Consider the following 17,418-nt stretch of genomic DNA (forward strand, 5'->3'; position numbering starts at 1 on the left):
TCAAGATAAACCACATCCACTGCTCTACCATCATCTATCCACCTGGTTATGTCCACATAAAAGGCTATCAGACTGGTCAGACATGACTTCCCCTTGGTAAAAATGTTATCTTGAGTAATGTCCCAAAACAAAGGCTCTGCCATCAGAAGTCACACTACTTTCAATTTGAATGCACAACTATGACAAACATAGACTCATAGGTTGGAAAAGACCTTTAAGATAATTGAATCTAACTCTTAACCTAGCACTGCTTGTGCCAGGCAAAAGATGTACTGCTCTGGACAGCTTTTTTTGCATTTGGGAAAAGAAATAGGAAGAAAAAGAAAAGCTAGCAGGAGCTTTCAAGCCACTCTGCCCTTCAAGGCCTGAGCAACGAGAAGTATTCAGAAACTGTAGGATTCATTGTTCAGTTCTTTATGCTTCCTGCTCTTCCTTTGGAAAGGCACACTGGTCAGAGCCTGCTGCCTTAAACCAGACCTTCCAACCCTCAACCTAGGACCACTTAGAACAACCACACTATTTATATACTGGTCAAAAATGCCAGATTTGCTGCTTGTAGCTGTATGCCAGCTTAAAAAAAACAGTAACAGATCCATGCAGCAAGGAAAACAGATTGCAATATCTCAGTAATCTGAAGGTCGAAGTTCAAGGCAGGCTTCTACATGACCTCCTCTTAGATTATACATGCAACTGACTTCTGTGCAAGTAGTAAAAATACCTGAGCTTAAGCCATCTACAAAGCTTATTTCCATGTCTAACCACTTTGCAGTTTTGCAATCCCACACCTTCACTTTTTACCTTTTCTCTTCTCATATTGGGTATTAGGAAGAACTTTTTCTACCAAAAAGGCTGTGAAGCCCTACAACAGGCTGCAGAAAAAATTCTGACCCGAGAAGGTTATATGAACATAGACAATTTTACTGTTCTCATCACTGCAACACTCAGGTGTCTTTCCAAGCAGCAGCAACTAGCATTTAATTTTCACTGAAGAGTTAAGTAGTGCATAGGATTTAGTAACTTTTCCCCTCCTTTAGTTTTCTAGGTCAAGAGTTGGACTGGATGGTCTTTGGGATCTCTTCCAACCAGATATACTTTGTGATTCTGTGTAATTTCTGTTATGTAGTGGAAGACCTATGACATCTATTTCAACATTTAAAACAGAGCACAAATTTTCTACTTCAAATAGATGGTGAAAACCTGTGTTAAACTCCCCACACACCCCCAGGCCTCCCAAAAAGTCTAACCAATCATCACTTTGGTTTTACTTACTTGACCATGCAGCCAGCTTCCAAACTTACCTCATGTCTCCATTTTTAATATCTGAAACTACTTGGGGAAAAGAGGCTTTGTTCTGTGCTTACATCTACTGCTATTTTGTTGGTGCCAAAGCATTTTACACATTCTAAATTCCTCTTTGTTAAGATCTTTACTCCTTGGCTAGTAGTGAAGAGAGATGCACCAGTGTCCTAGACAAGGTACTAATGCATGTTCTAAAGAGATTTATTTAAAACTTTGACCTACCTTTTCAGCGACCCTCTCCAAACAAAAGATCTGAGTAGACTTCTCCTGTTTAAGAGTTTCTATTTTAGAAGAGTACAGAGCTCAGTTTGATGGAGGTCAGCAACTTAGTGAGTGTTCCATGCTTTTCTCACCTTGCTGACAGGATCACACTGAGTTCAGGAACTATAAAAGCCCACAAACATTTTCTTTAATACCTGTTTTTAAATGATATTTCTTTAATAAACTAAAGTTAGAAGTCACACAGCATTAAAACTCTTTGGGTCTAACATGGATTGCAATTGTTAATCCAAGCCCAATATGAACATCCAGTATTACATCCAGAAGAAACCCAAAGATCACATTTCGTTCTGTAATTTACAATCCCTTGAGTTAAATCCTAGAAATGTAAAGATGTATCTTTTAATGGACCTACAAACAAACACATTGCAAACTTCATGTTTTGAGGTTAGCAGAATGATGCAATAGAAGTACTTTTTAAATGGATGCACTCTTGAAGCAAGTAAAGCATTTCTATGATCAAGAAGTCCTCAATAGGGGAAGGTCTCTTACATTCATCCTCTTTTCCAGTACTGCCTGCTTGTATGGAAGATGTGAAATCCAAAGTCCATCTTGAAAACACACTTTCAACATTTGGATTCTATTCTTCAAGCCTCAGGGTTTTTTCTTTGTTAATTCACTTTCTAGGAAACAGGCAAAGGTAGAAGAAACTTTGTTATACTAACTATGTCTTCTCATGGCCTGTAATTATCACCATTTCAGTCTTGGCAAGTCACTGCAACTTATCTACATCTTCCTCAGTTTTCTTTGTGACCATATTTTCATATGTAAAGAGAATTTCCCATCATAAACTAATCAGCACTAGAGGGGAGGAAAAAGTGTCCTTTGGATTCTATAACCTAGAAATTCTGAAATGCCCCACACCTGGTTAGATCCAATGAACCACACAACCTGTGTGCAGGAGACACCTGAATCCTGGGTTGAGAATCTCTGTATCAACTGTGAGTCTCGAGCACTCCCTTCCCTTTTCATTAGAGTATTGACAGGTTTTTTGTTGTTGGGTCCTCCCCCCCCCCCCCCATCATCTATGCCTATATTCTACATTTAGAAGTACTGATTCATCTGTTCACATGAAGCTGCACATGCAGAACTGGCCTGATAATAGACTCATTCTGACACATATCAGAAGTTTGAATATATAGTCATGATGTCATGTTATGAAGGAAAACAAACTAACAACCCAAACCCAGTGATAATGCAGATATCTTTTTTTTCTTGGTGGAACTCTCTGCCACTCCACTCAACTCTACTGCTATCCCTGTTTGACCCAATACCTCAAAATGTCCTTGCACTGAACAGATTAGATTGGTATTTTCCAGTATGCATTTTGCCAAGGAAGCATCCAAAGGGAGCAGTATCACAGTATCACTTAGGTTGGAAAGGACCTCGAGCAAGCTACTCTACAGACTCTTAACAGAACTTACCATATTTTTGCTACTGTTTTCAGTGTCCACACAACAAGAAATTGCCCATTAAATTTATAGACCCCTTCTATGCTTAACTGCACTCATTACAGTGTGAGGAAACTAGGTAATTGGGTTGTTATACTTCTATCTTTAGAAATAAATTAGAATTACTGCTTATGGAGAATAATTTTACATGTCTGACTGTGCCTGTTCCAAGCATCCATTAACAAATGCTGGCTTCACCTCGACTTCCCACTGCATTAAACAAGACTATTTCTGTACACAACACAAAGCAGCTAAGGTTGAAGTAGGTATGCAGGGAGCGGGTGTACAAACCCCTGTGTTAAAATGCATGTCTGTTATGAATTTATAAATGAATTTTGACATCTCAACTGTTATATTTACTAAGTCATTTTGAAGTGTTTTCAAGATGGTTAACTGCTAGAAAACATATAATATTTACTGTACAATTAAATGAAGTTAATCAGCAGTACCCAAAAGGAGAATCTAAAAAGATAAACATACAGAAGCATTGGCATGGTGCAATACTCAGTACTGTAACAGCTAACTCTTAGATCCTTTTACTCTGACTTTCATGCTCAAGCATTTTCAGGAGGAGACTTGATGGGGTGCTTGGTGCCATGGGTTAGCTGTTTGGGTGGGTTGGATTGGTTGATGGGTTGGACACGATGATCTTGAAGGTCTCTTCCAACCTGGCTTGGTTTATTCTAATAAAGTTTATTCTAATAAAATTATGCACAGTCTCTATGTGACTGTTCAGAGGTCTATGAAACCTAGTATAACAAAATACCAGCATGGAGTACTGGAACAGAGTAATTTTAAATTTGTGAAGATACAGTAACTACCTGCAGGGAAACACTTTCCTGCACTTATGAAGACTTTCGATTCCTAAACCTGAATCACAACTAAGGTTGTTCCAAACATATCCCAGAGGCCAATCACAATGTAAAAGAATAATATCTTTTAATTCTAGATCTTTGAGATAGCTATCCACGGAGTTCTCAAAGCTATAAATTAAATTATGTCTTCTGAAGAAGGGATAATTAACTCTCAGCTACCAAAAAGTACCAGCCACCATGCAACAGAATCTCCTGAACACAGCTGCAATCACCCAACCCAGTCACTCTTCAAAGTTCCCTACAATAAACATTCACCAAGTCAGGAAGGAAAGAAAGAACACAAGAACAACAAAAAACCCCAAACCCCCAGTCTGTAAGCTACCATTTGGACAGCTGATGTCTACATAAAACAGATGTTGTAGTTTATTTTGCAAAAGGTGCTAATGGAAGAACAGTCATCCTTGCATCAAGCAAGTGCTTCAAGTTTGTTGACTGAACAGTGCTGTGACAGCACCAGAGCTTTTCCCAAGAATGCCTTCTGGAAGCAAAATAACCCAAGGATTGCTTTGGTATGTAACTAACAAACCTCTTGACAGTTGCTACATCTCTGCTCTCTTTTGGAACTCCAGTAAAGAAATGCACAGATTAAAAATTATGCATGGATGTGATGCTTGGCAAATGTTTGCTATGTGGATACTAAGCTATGACTTATCTTTATGTTTTGAATCTGATTACCTATGAAGTACAACATTAGTTCACCAACTATATCTTGCTATGGATGTTGCCTTAGAACAGCAATAGTAGTCCTGTGAGACTGCCCATTCTGCTGTTGAGTCAGGAAAGACACTGACTGGGATTATTATTGTCAAATCTGAAGTGGTTCTTCATGGGAATTACATTTTTCATTACAAAAGTGAAACCAAACCTGATATTTAGAAATAACATCAGTCCTGTATGAGATGCCAATACATTCTGCATCAAAGCAGTCAATAATTCTAGAATTGAATAAACTAGAAGATCTTCACAAAAAAATAGAGTACATAGAAGTGGGAAACTTAACTTCCTTAAATTAGCAGTTGGTAAGAATGGATGCACCTGCCACTTGGATGCTAAGGCACTACAAATTTTGTGGACATGAGAGTAGCTAGAAGAGGGGCATTGCACACATCTATCAGTGGCTCCATTCAGGGAGAAAACAGTACAGCAATTCCAGCACCAACAAAAATTTGTAGTTATTACACAGTAGGTGTACACTAGAGCCTCAGAACCTTTTGGAAGCTCAAAAAACACCAGCGTAAATGCGTTTCTCCTAAAATGGGTGTTTGTTATTTATGGACTCCTAGCTTTTGACTAGACAAAATAAATCTCTCCCAGAATTCTTTTTATCCTTTCTTCTGTAATCAAGATAAAAGCATTCTGTACTATGCATCAGGATTTTAAAAAGTAACTAAGCTTACAAGAGACATTATGTCACCTCAGCAACTACTTTTTACAAGTCACTTACTCTGCAAAAGCTAATGCTGAACATGGACTGAGTTTTAAATAATTTCTAGACTAGCAACTGGCAATCATGCTCTTCTATATTATAATTTCAGAAAGCCATAAAGACTTAAATCTGACCAAGAATCAAAACACAACAAGAGTCCTATGTGACAGAAACATCTGTTCATAGTAACCTGTTTTCAAAGCTATTTATGCAAGTGTCACATAAAGAAAATGGCTCATGGAAATAAGAGTAACCTAGAATTTCAGGAAGAAATACAAGGTAAGAAAAGGGGAAAAAAAAAAAAGGCAGCTAAAACCACACAAAAGAGGCAGTTTCATGGCCAACCAGGGAAACAAACACCATACCTGTCAGTGGCATGCTCTCCAATTCCAATGCTGTGTTTCTCCCAGGTTTTCTCCAACTTAACTGACCTCTATTCTTTTATTCTTCCAAGCACTAGGAAGAAAACTATTCTTACATTTCTCCCTGTCCAGAAGGTACCTTCCCCTCATTAAGAAACCAAGTCTTACCCACTTTAGTGTTTATATATTCCACCTGTGTAATATGGCATCAAAGAACTGGAAATCCTCCTTCTTCTTTGCAACTTAACTGAGTGCTTGAAACAAGCACAGTAGGAACACTGCTCCAATTAACATTTACCCAGTGCATTCCACCTCCTCATTCCCTTAACAGATGAGTCACAGCCACCAGATAAAGATACTGGAGATGAACTTACTAAAGCAAAAATGCATAAAGTTAGGCAGTCATTTGCCATGTAACTTCATAGAAGTAGCTTTCCCCTTGAAATGAGTGTGTTTTATTAAGCACAGAGAGGACCTGTAGAGATGCAGTACCTTATACTAAGTCCACTGATACACTATGACAAAAATGAAAGCTCTCAGAAACACAAGCTCTTCTTTTAAACATTACTGGCTATAAAGGTTATAAGACCACTTACAGCCTCTCCTCCTTTTCCAGAAGGCTTACTCTACTTTTCTAAGGAAAATGAAAAATGAACTTGTCCCTTTGAATTATGACAGATGAGGCTCTTAAAATGCAGGAGAGAGGATTCCATCCTTAGCGGAGTATTTTGTGCCTTCTTGGCTTATTTCTTAAATGTAGAGCCTCAGAGGTAAAACAAACCCCTACATTAGGCCTTTATCTTCTAGAAGGTGAACACTGCATGAAGAGTTTGTCTTAAACAGCATTTCTGTTATTTTTAAAATTGAGTAGTGGTTAAGTGGTAGGAGGTAACTTTAATACCTGTATTAATCTTTAAATCATATTTCAATACCTAGCACAATATGAAGGCTTCTCCCTACCTTGACTATTCAGTCTGTCACATCATTCTGTCAAACTCCATCTGCTGGATAATCTTAGAATAAGCCTAGAGAAGCTTTTGTTTCACCTGTAGTGGTACAACAAAACTGATTGAAATGGTATCTGACTCTATCTTCTTAATGCTCTTCCTTTCTACAATTCTGTATCTCTACTACAATCAAATGAAAACCATGGGTAGAGTTTTGTTTTGTTTTTTTTTCTGGTGGTGGTTGTTTGGTTTGTTTTCACCCCACCCCACCACCCCTCAGGTTATGGGGCTTCTGGTAAGGCAGTTATATAGACGGTCACTGATCAATGTCACAGCTAAGGAAGCAAGAAGTATACTTCATGCTTTTCAGCTTCTGATAGTAGAAACACAGCAAATGAAGTGCAAATGTAATTTTTAACTAGTAGTTAAAGGACCACCTTCCATGATTCAAGTGCTATGAGGTAAAAGAACAGGTTAAAAAAGAAGCCATACAATTCCAAAGCAATGCCAATTCCAGCAAGTAGCAATTCTAACTAGTTAATCTGAAACCTACATGACCATGTAAGTGCTGCTAGGTGACTCTTCCGTTTATTGCTCCTTTCAGTAAATCAAGATGGCTGGAGCCGATAATCTTAGAGGTCTTTTCCACTCTCAGTGATTCTATGATCCTAAGTGAAATAAGTGCACTCTGCTGAAGCTACAATGAAGCATCCAACTTGGCTTATGGCACAGCTCTGCTAGTCACGTTCAGGAACATTTCTGGCTTTGGGGGTGGAAGGAAAAGAAACTGAATTTTAGGATGAAGTGAAGAGCAGTAACCTGAGGTATTTCCATACCAAAGACCTCAACCACTTCCTTACACACAAAACATTCAAATTTCATACAGTAACTGAGGGTAACTTTTCATACATACTTTCTAATCTGCAGATTGAAAAAGCATCCATAAACCCCATAATCAGTGTATTTACAGATATTTTATCTTACAGGATGTCTTAAAATACACTGTCCACCAAGTGGTATTTCTTTATTATGATCTAGCATCCTTTAGGAATAACAAAAGAAATAATTTTAAATGCTAGGTAATATCCACTCAAGACCTGCAAATCATTCCCAGAGCAGTCTGTGATACTAAAATTCTGCAAGAGTGGTAACACTTGAGAACAGTGATTTAATTAGAAGTTGTATTGACTTGGAACACTGCTCAAGTATTTCTATAGAAACAAAAACTGAATGCCTTTTCACACAGCTGATGATGTAGCATAGATAGTAAAAAAAACAAAGAACACCCTGGTGTGCACAGATCATTTAAAAATGCCATCACAAAAGCATGAGTGAAGACCATCTTCAGTGAGAAGTTTTATAGAAGCTTCAAGACAGCTGTTATTTCTGATGAAGAATTATTTTTTCCCTCTGGAAAGGAGTCCATCTATTTTTGCCAGATCTCCAAATGAAACTGTTGCAGAACCTCTCTGAGCTGGTTTTGCCTAAGAACAGTAAGACACAGAAAAAAAGAAAAGGACTAATTTAAGATTGAAATATTTTTCAGTTATTGATGCTTAGAAAGATTTTTACAAAAGTACCTTCAAACAGAAAGTAGTTTGGCTTCACATTACCTGTGATTCATGGAATTTCCAGCCAATCATGTAGTAGATCTGAAATGTGGCAGGTACTGAGCCGTCACTATTTCCATACATTTCTGTTAGGACAGGAAAAGAAAGAGGGGGGGGAAAAGTACACAGAAAGTTAGTTATAAGAAAATAGAAGTAAGTATGATATATTCATCATAATGCCTCTTGGAAAAAAAATTTGGGATGGTAAAAATTTCTCACACTGGTGCATCAACATAGTTCAAATACTATCATTATAATTAAGGTTTAAAATATCTGTACAGTAACAGTATTTTATTGTATTCCAATGTCATTTCAGATAAACTGATTACTTCTCAAACACTTACCTTGGTATATTGCAGCAGCTGCCAACATTGTCTCCCTGTGCAGCAGAGGTTTTCTATTCCAAGAGCAATTACTCTCCCCCATACCTAAAAATATGTTTTAGCTTTAAGAAAAAGATACAGCATATGCCATGAGTTCAGTGTCATGCACTAATAACAGATTTTCACTAAGCCAGAAGAAGCACAGAATCCTCCAAATCCACCATCAGCGAACAACTTACCTCAAATAATTTGGTGAGCTTCTTGCCTATAATAATGCAAAGTCTTTTTATGCCAGTGCCTTGTGATTTACACTTTGCATTGCTAGGAATGATTTCAAATTATTAATTCTTCAGTCTGAGCCTTCATTCATTTAGGTGTTCTAGTATAATTTAGTTTAAGCACAAGTGCAAAGTGTTAATGCAGACACACCACTTTATTTTTTAAGCAGACAAGCATCAAAAGTACTATCCCAAAAGATTTTTTAGTAAGAAATGAAATTCTAATCTCTTTAATCACTTACTGCATCTGCATGTTTCTACAGGGAATGGAAGTTTTATTTTCATTAGGGAATTACCTAAGCAACAGCAAGTCATCCAGAGTAAGAAAATGCCCTGAATTATTACTCTGTAAGCAACATGTGACCACGTATGAATGAGCACTTTACGATCCATGGCAAATGCAATCAGAATACTAACTCAATTGTGAAGCATCTCAACTGCCTTTTTTGCATTCCTCAGCAGACTACAATTTGAGTGACAATCTATTCTCATTCCAGAGCAGTTTCCTGAATGTCCTAATAATTAGGGAGGCTCACAGGAAAAGTCAGTATATGGGATATATGCTTCTGTCTACCTCTCAGGGCTCGTCAGCAGCTTACACTGAACAGGATGACAAAGAATGGCAATACAAGGGAAGCAGAATATTCATAGCAGACCCATCTTTGACTACTACTTCCCAATACAGAACTGCTGACACATATTATCCTGAATCACCAGAGATCAGGAAAAAAAGCAATGCTTCCACTGTTACATTAAGCTTTATTTATTGTTTATTATAATTTAAGGGAGACAATCCTTACAGTGAGGGTGGTGAAATACTGGCATACATTGCCAAGAGAGGTGGTAGATGCCCCATCTCTGGAAACATTCAAAGTCAGACTCTATGGGGCTCTGAGAAACCTGACCTAGTTGAAGATGTCCCAGCTCACTGCAGAGGGGTTGGACTGGATGACCTCTCAAGGTTCCTCCCAACCCAAATCATTCTGTGACCTCACACAGAGAACCCTTTCTTTGACTGCATCACTGAAATAGAAAACATGTACGTTTCCACAAAGTATATACTTGCCTTGCAAGTCTTCCATAACCTCAAACAACCCTGGGTAGTTGACCTGAATTTCATCAGTATCCTAAAATAACAGAGAAGCTTAGTTTAAGAACATATCAAGCTAAAACAGTAGCATTCTGCCAGCCTTCAGCACTACCAGACTATTCATAAGCCACTTCTGTTCAAGCTGTGTATTACTCAGCATAACATATTGTCCTAACATTTCTTAAAAAGTTTTGTTTACTAGCCCAAATGTAATGGAGTTTTAATGTAAATGCCATTATTTTATTCTTGGTTTGAGAAGAAACAGCAAGAGTGTATAAAGTTTTCTCAAGCAGGTCTAATGTTTGGTGACATTTCTCCAAGATCATCCAAGCCCTCCTAGGCCAGCAGCCAAAGATACACTTCAGTTGCTTTCATTAATCACCATGAAGCTGAGAACAGAGGCAATCCAGTAAGGTTCATGGTAGGTAGAAGGAAGCAGTACATCACTAATACCTTAGTAAATAATAGTTATTAATATATAGCTCTGATTTTCTGGACTGTTCTCTTATTTGTAATTACCACAGTCAGCGTGTTAAAGCCAGCTCTTGACAACAGATGTCCCAAATCAGAGACAGCAGTGAAGGGTGATACGTGAGGAGAAAATCCCCCTTCTCTCTCCAGTTCTGCTAGCTGTAAAGAGCAGCGAAGCTCGTACAGAGTGTCTCCCCCAAACATCGCACCAATGAATACTCCATCTGGCTTAAGAACTTGGTGAATCTATAACACAAGGGGGGGAAAAAATAATTATTTTTGTTATTAAATTTATGCAACTAAGAAGTTTCTGGGAATGATGTGTTTTTTTAATGAACTTAAAGCAATCATTATAATAGTTGTAACAGATTTTTAACATTGACTGCGTATGCCACGAGGCAAGCTGTGCCAAAGTTGTTGCTAATACTGCAAGATAAACAACCTGTCTGAAAAGACATTATGTTCCCAGAAATTACACTTACAGTCAGGAAAACATTGTGCAAATCTAAGGTAAAACTATTTTCAGTGGGATACTTGTAAAACAATATCCTCAATTAATTTACTTCTGAAAATAAGGTAGATGAAAATAGCTTCTGCTCAGATTTACTTTCACAGAGAAGGGCATCAAAAATCCTCTTTAATGGCTTGATTTAAGAGAAAGATTACACAAATGACATAAACCAGGTCTGGAGAAGTTAGACTTAGAAAAGCCTTGCACTACCAGTTGTAAGAGCCAACAGATAACAATAGCATTGCCTCAGTTACAGCGTCTGAGGTTGGGACTGTAACACGTGTTACACGTGCTACACAAACATGGTGTTTCACAGTTATTTATTCCAAACTGATCCAAGACAGTAACACGGTAGAAATATCAACTGATGCTCCTCAAACTGCCAAAAATACTTCTGTGCCTCTTATTTGAGGAAAACCTGGAAACAGAGTGCTGTGAATGCACCTAACAGGAAGTACTGATTTTTAGTATTAAGAAAGAGTTTCTTACCTCTCTAAAAGCTTTAGGAAGGTCATTCACCCAATGTAAACTGAAATAACAGAAGCATACACAACTTCATATTAAATAAAGTTCAGGGACTGTAAACAACTTTTATGCTATTTAAGGAGGTTTCAGAAGCCCAAGCAAAAATCTACTTTGTCAAGCTGCAGAAGTCCTACAATGCCTGCCTAAAAGCAATACAGATAAACCAGAAGTTCACACAAACAGTATTTTTTTTAAGCTGAGAAGATGCAAGTCCTGGAGACTAGTTTGTCAAAATGTAGGAAAGAGAGAAGCTACATGTTTTGAAGGAAAACAAACAAAACAGTAAGAACCATCAGGACAGGACTTGCTCTTAATACACATTTATATTAACTATGCGAGTACATTGCTTATTGCTGTTTAATAGACATTTGTCTATTATTAATTAACATTTACAATATTAATTAACATTTACAATACAAATGAACATTAGTATTTTTTCCCCTTAAGGTTATTCTGAAAAGAATCTTATTTAACATCTGTCATCAAACAGTAAAAATGCAAATGTACTATTAATGCATACCTTAAGCTGCTAACAACAAGGTCAAACGTATCTTCTTTGAAAGGAAGGAATTCTTCATCAGCTATGACACTGACCACAGGGATTTCAGATGCTACAGCATTTTTCTGTTGTTGGGTTAGAAGAAAAACAACATCAGAAACTCAGCTCTTTTGCCTTCCTGTAGTACAGAATTGAAGCACATTATCATTCAGAAAGCTACTTACTAAAGCATTTTCAGCAATATCAACTTGAATAAGTTTTTCAACTGTTTCCTGAAATAAAAATTTAGGATCAATCAACTATTTAAGTTGTTTTAAACACTGACATTAGTTATGTCTTGGAACACTTAATCATACTTATAACAAGTTAGAAGGAATCTTGAACAAACAAGCAACACCTGAAGCAAAAAGCTTCCCCCCCTCTCTTAACAGACTAGTTAGAAATGGCTCCCAAGGAAGAACAGCAGAAGTAGAAGTAGTGACAGAAGACACATTCTGCATTTTTAGGTATAAGTTCAGTCAAATATAAACCATGGATCAAGAGCCAATGAAGTACCTTTACCTATGGTGCAGTTCATGAAGGGTAAACTGTTTACAGCTTAAAAAAATCTCCAAAATGATACTTCTGTTTAACAATTACATGTGTCCAACAGACTGATCAAAAAACCACATCTCCCCACTCAAGACTAAAGGTTGACTGTCATACAATAAAGAGCTTCCCTTGCACAACTTCATGCCCAGTCTTTGGAGATAAGAAAAGTACAATAACAGCCTGCACAACACACACCTTAGAAATACACCTCCAGATGTGAGAGGAAAAAAAGAGCTACCTCTCAAAGATTCAGATGACAGTTACAATGCAGCCCTATTTGACAACAGAGGGATAAATACATACTTATTTTGAATATACTAAGTACGAAAAGCCAGTACCTTGGTTAAATGCTGAGCTATGTAACCTCTTCCAGAGCCAACATCCAAAGCAAGAGGAAATGTTCTAAGGGATAAATTTAACAATGCAGAACATAATCAAGACTTAGTATGGTCTAAAACTTAAAACTGTTTTAAGTTCTATCTAACAATTTCTGTATATCTTTTTGAACTAAAGCCACTGGGCAGCCTTCTGTGGTTACCACCACGAGAAAGTGCTGGGAAAGGCGTGGGGAAGAGTGGCTGGGAAGCTGTCCAGCAGACAAAGACTTCAGGCTGTTGATCAACAGTTGGCTGAATATGAGCCAGTAGCATGCCCAGCTGGCCAACAGCATCCTGGCCTGTATCAGGAATAGTGTTTAGAATAAACCAAAGATCATCACGTCCAACCCATCCACCAATCCAACCCACCAAACAGCTAACCCATGGCACCAAGCACCCCATCAAGTCTCCTTCTGAACACCTTCAATGACGGCGACTCCACCACCTCCCCGGGCAGCCCATTCCAATGGACAATCACTCTTTCTGTATAGAACTTCTTCCTAACATCCAACCTGAACCTCCCCTGGTGCAGCCTGAGACTGTGTCCTCTTGTTCTGGTACTGGGTGCCTGGGAGAAGAGACCATCATCCGCCTGTCTACAACCTCCCTTCAGGTAGTTGTAGAGAGTGATAAGGTCACCCCTGAGTCTCCTCTTCTCCAGGCTGAGCAACCCCAGCTCCCTCAGCCTCTCCTCATAGGGCTTGTGTTCCAAACCCCTCACCAACTTTGTTGCTCTTCTCTGGACTCGTTCCAGCAAGTCAACCTCCTTCCTAAACTGAGGGGCCCAGAACTGGACACAGTACTCGAGGTGTGGCCTAACCAGTGCAGTGTACAGGGGCAGAATGACCTCCCTGCTCCTGCTGGCCACACTGTTCCTGATGCAGGCCAGGATGCCATTGGCCCTCTTGGCTGCCTGGGCACACTGCAGGCTCATGTTCAGCCTGCCATCAACCAGTACCCCCATGTCCCTCTCTGCCTGGCTGCTCTCCAGCCACCAGGAGTACCAGGGCAGTGACTGTTCCCCCGTACTCAAGCACTGGCAAGGCCACACCTTGAGCACCGGGTTCAGTTTTGGGCCCCTTACTACAAGAACTGAGGTGCTGGAGTGCATCTGGAGACAGGCAATGAAGGTAGCGAATGGTCTGGAGAACAAGTCTTGTGAGGAACAGCTGAAGGAACTGCAATCGTTTAGTCTAGAAAAGAGGAGGCTGAGGGTAGACCTTCTCACTTTCTACAACTACCTGAAAGGAGGCCGTGGTGAGGTGGGAGTTGGTCTCTTCTCCCTCGTAACGAGCAATAGGAGGAAAGAAAATAGCCTCAGTTTGTGTTAAGGGAGGTTTAAATTGGACATTAGAAGCTTCTTTACTGAAAGGGTTTTCAAACTCTAGAAGCAGCTCCGTAAGGAGGTGGATGAATCCAAATCCTTAGAGGTGCTTAAAAGATGAAACGATGTGGTGGCTGAGGGACCCAGTTTAGCGGCAGACTTGGTAGTTAGGTAACAGTTGTACTCCATAATCTTAAAGGGCTTTTCCAACCGAAATGAATCTATGAATCGAGGGCCACGTCCTCTGACCGCGGCTCCGCAACGTAAGGCAGTATGTGGGACACGGAGCGGGGTCGCGAAGCGAAGAGCGAGCCTTACCTGGTGATGTCAAACACCCTGTCCGCTATCCTGCCGCCGACCTAAAAGGAAAGCCAGCCGGTCAGCGCCGCGGGGCATCGCCCCTTTCCCCCTCCGGCCTCCGCGCTTTACTGACGCCTCCCCCACCTTGCCGAGGGGGCCGCGCTGGGCCGCCGGCCGCCGCCGTCCCCACCTCCTCCCGCAGGTAGTCGCATTTGGCGGGCTCCGCCTGCAGCGCCGCCCAGTTCTTCTGTTTCCGCTTCAGCCGACGGTCGAAGGGGCTCAGCGCACCCGAGCCCGACGACGCGCCGGCGGGAGAAGCGGGGGCCGCCGATCCCCCTGACAACGCCCAGAGCCGCCGCCGCCAGCCGCCGCCCCATCCGGCCGGCAAGATCGGGCGACAGAGCCCCCTCAAGGCTCGCACCCTCACCACGGCCGCAGCACCTCCAACCGCCGCAGCGGCCATGGCCTCAAGCACACATACGACGCATGTGCAAGACAAGCCAACGGGAGAGCTTCCCAGCTCCCCTTCGCAGCCCACTTGGCCATCCTTCCGCCGGCTGCGCCGTGTGATTGGTTGCGAGAGGCTTGTCCTGCCGCGGCCACTGTAGTGCCGCCGGAAGTGGCTGCATCGGCGCGTGGTAGCTTTTCTCTTTGGGCCTCAGCGTGAAAGATTGCAGTGAGACGGTGAGGAATCCGCGGTGACTCTTAACGGTGGGTGAGCCTGAGCCAGCTGGGAAGTGCGAGCGGGACTTCTGGTACGGGGGGTTCTGTAGGGCCTCGTCCGGCGCTGGTGAAGAAACGGGGAGCTGTGTCTGGAGCCTCGGCGTAGGCTTTGGCGTTGCCAGGCTGCGGTGAGCTTCTTCCTATGCCGGAGCTACTGGCGGCACTGGCCGGAGCTCGCTACAGTGCTCGCGCTCTTGCTGACTTAGAGTCGTAGAACCATTAAGGTTGGAAAAGACCTTTAAGAGCGTAATGTCCAACTGTCAACCCAATACCATGACTCGCTAAACTTTGTTCCCAAGTGTCCACGTTTTTCAAACGTTTCCAGGGATGGTGACTTTACCACTTTGCTGAGCAGCCTGTTCCAATGCCTGAGTTCCCGAATGTCTAACCTTAATGCCCGCGATGCAACTTCAAGCTATTTCCTCTCATCCTGTTACTAGTTACCTGGGAAAAGAGACTAGCAGCCACCTCACTACAGTCATTTTTCAGAACGTTGCAGAGATGGATAAGATCTCCCCTGGCCTTCTCCAAACTAAATAATTCCAGGTCCCTCAGCTGCTTCTTACAGGAGTTGTTCACCGGACCTTTCTTCATGTTTGTTGCCCTTCTCTGAACCCACTTTGGCACCTCAATGTTCATCTTGTACTTTCTTTGTTGTTCCAAACTGGTACTTTAAAAGATGAAATACTGTGAGACCTATCTTACATTGAAGCTACTTGAGAGCCCGTTTGGGTTTGGTAGGGAATCACTTGAGACTGTATTTGCAGTTGGTGTAGGGTCTTTTTAGTTGCATATGCATTATCTGAAGAACCTGAGCTTTGCAGCCAAGTTATGGGATTATTTTTGACTCATTTAAATTGCTGTTTGTGTTTGTGGAAAGAAGATTTAGGTATAGATCAGAAATCTACTTTAACTTAATTGATTATTTTTTTCTACACCTACCTATCTAAATCGATGTTGATTTGCTTTATTAATCAGAAGTGGTATTTTACTTACCTAAATATATGTGTTTTAATCAGAAGCGTTTGGATTTTATTTTCCCATGTTGCAGATGTCCAAGTCTTCATTAGCATCTCAACACCTCGACAGGATGTCATCTCAGCAGGAGATCCTGAGCGATGGGCGGTTTAGCCGCATTGCTAGGGATCCCATGTTTTGGGAGATGCCCGAGAAAGAACGCAAAGTCAAGATTGACAAACGATTCCGAGCCATGTTTCATGACAAGAAGTTCAAGATGAAATATACAGTGGATAAAAGAGGCCGCCCTGTTAACTATACTACTACAGAGAACCTCAGGAAATTCTATGCCCTGTCAGAATCTGACTCTGATCTTTCTGAAGATGACAGTAAAGAACGTACTGAAAAGAAAAGAAAGAATAAAAAAGCTAAACCTAAAGGAGAAGCTGATTCTGCAAAAATAGGTGTCGATGGGCTCTCTAGGGAGAAGAGCAAAATAAAGAAACAAGGGGTGGACCAAACGTGTGAAGTGGTGACAGAATTAGATGATCTTAAAAATGAAGGGCGAAAAACTAAATCTCAGCTCAACTTGAAAGAGGACTGTGAGAAAACTGCAACAGAAATTGATGGCTCTCAAGGGAAAAAAAAGGGTTTACACAAAAGGGAAAAGAATCAAGGAGATGCATCAGGAGGAAGATCAATTTCAATTCAAAACAAGCAAAAGTCTTCACAACCAAGTGGTAAGAAATCAGTTAAAGCTCCCAGGAAGGACGATTCCCTAGGAGGAAACGTAAAAGAATCAGGTTAGTTCATCTAACAAGCAGAATTTGGGTTTGTTTACTTGGATGTTGTTGCTCTTGTTTTAGCCATGGAATGTCTTTCACAAGATCAGTCATAAAATTGTGGACTGACTCAGATTCAGTGTTGCTGAAGAACTGGGAGTTGTTCAGCTCTTGATAGAATCAGTGCTGATTCTTCAGTGTGATTGTGAACATCTATATCCTTTTAATTGTTTGAGCAGAAATTGATGGTTGGTTAGAAAAGCAAAATGTAGGGTAGCATATACTCTACTGTATTAATCAAACTGAATAGCAAACATAAGGTCTGATACCATGAAGACTTCAGCATATCAGCGCTTGACTGAAAGTGTAAGGATGACATCATCAAGCCATTAATGTTAGAGGGCATTAAAGATATCAG

At 40.6% G+C, this 17,418-nt stretch overlaps 2 protein-coding genes and 1 long non-coding RNA gene across 4 annotated transcripts in view; 1 reads left to right on the forward strand and 2 right to left on the reverse strand.

Moving 5' to 3' along the window:
- LOC137448541 (uncharacterized) overlaps positions 1–2,573 on the reverse strand; it is a 38,441-nt gene extending 35,868 nt beyond the window's left edge. Inside the window, exon 1 of the long non-coding RNA XR_010989127.1 lies at positions 2,071–2,573. This is a non-coding gene — a long non-coding RNA (uncharacterized lncRNA). The remainder of the gene's footprint in view (positions 1–2,070) is intronic.
- A 4,461-nt stretch (positions 2,574–7,034) lies between these two features.
- NDUFAF5 (NADH:ubiquinone oxidoreductase complex assembly factor 5) lies at positions 7,035–15,028 on the reverse strand. 2 transcript variants are annotated; one of them, XM_068153141.1, is made up of 11 exons: positions 14,729–15,028; positions 14,557–14,597; positions 12,876–12,939; positions 12,171–12,218; positions 11,968–12,071; positions 11,412–11,451; positions 10,460–10,657; positions 9,917–9,977; positions 8,594–8,677; positions 8,253–8,335; positions 7,035–8,123 (listed from the first exon to the last, which is right to left on the reverse strand). In XM_068153141.1, exons 1-11 carry the CDS (start codon positions 14,999–15,001, stop codon positions 8,037–8,039), a joined length of 1,083 nt encoding a protein of 360 aa, XP_068009242.1. In that variant the 5' UTR covers positions 15,002–15,028; the 3' UTR covers positions 7,035–8,036. The 2 variants fall into 2 exon arrangements, with proteins under 2 accessions (XP_068009242.1, XP_068009243.1); XM_068153142.1 differs by having other exon boundaries at positions 7,632–8,123; positions 14,683–14,774.
- Positions 15,029–15,143: 115 nt separating this feature from the next.
- Positions 15,144–17,418, forward strand: part of ESF1 (ESF1 nucleolar pre-rRNA processing protein homolog) — a 29,917-nt gene continuing 27,642 nt past the window's right edge. The window contains exons 1-2 of the mRNA XM_068153144.1: positions 15,144–15,249; positions 16,313–17,021. Coding sequence (XP_068009245.1) covers positions 16,313–17,021 — 709 coding nt within the window. The 5' untranslated portion in view covers positions 15,144–15,249. The remainder of the gene's footprint in view (positions 15,250–16,312; positions 17,022–17,418) is intronic.

The sequence above is a fragment of the Melanerpes formicivorus genome, unplaced genomic scaffold (assembly GCF_026170545.1).
Source record: "Melanerpes formicivorus ecotype bairdi unplaced genomic scaffold, bMelFor1.0.p_v2 SCAF_25, whole genome shotgun sequence".
NCBI classification, from domain to species: Eukaryota; Metazoa; Chordata; class Aves; order Piciformes; family Picidae; genus Melanerpes; species Melanerpes formicivorus.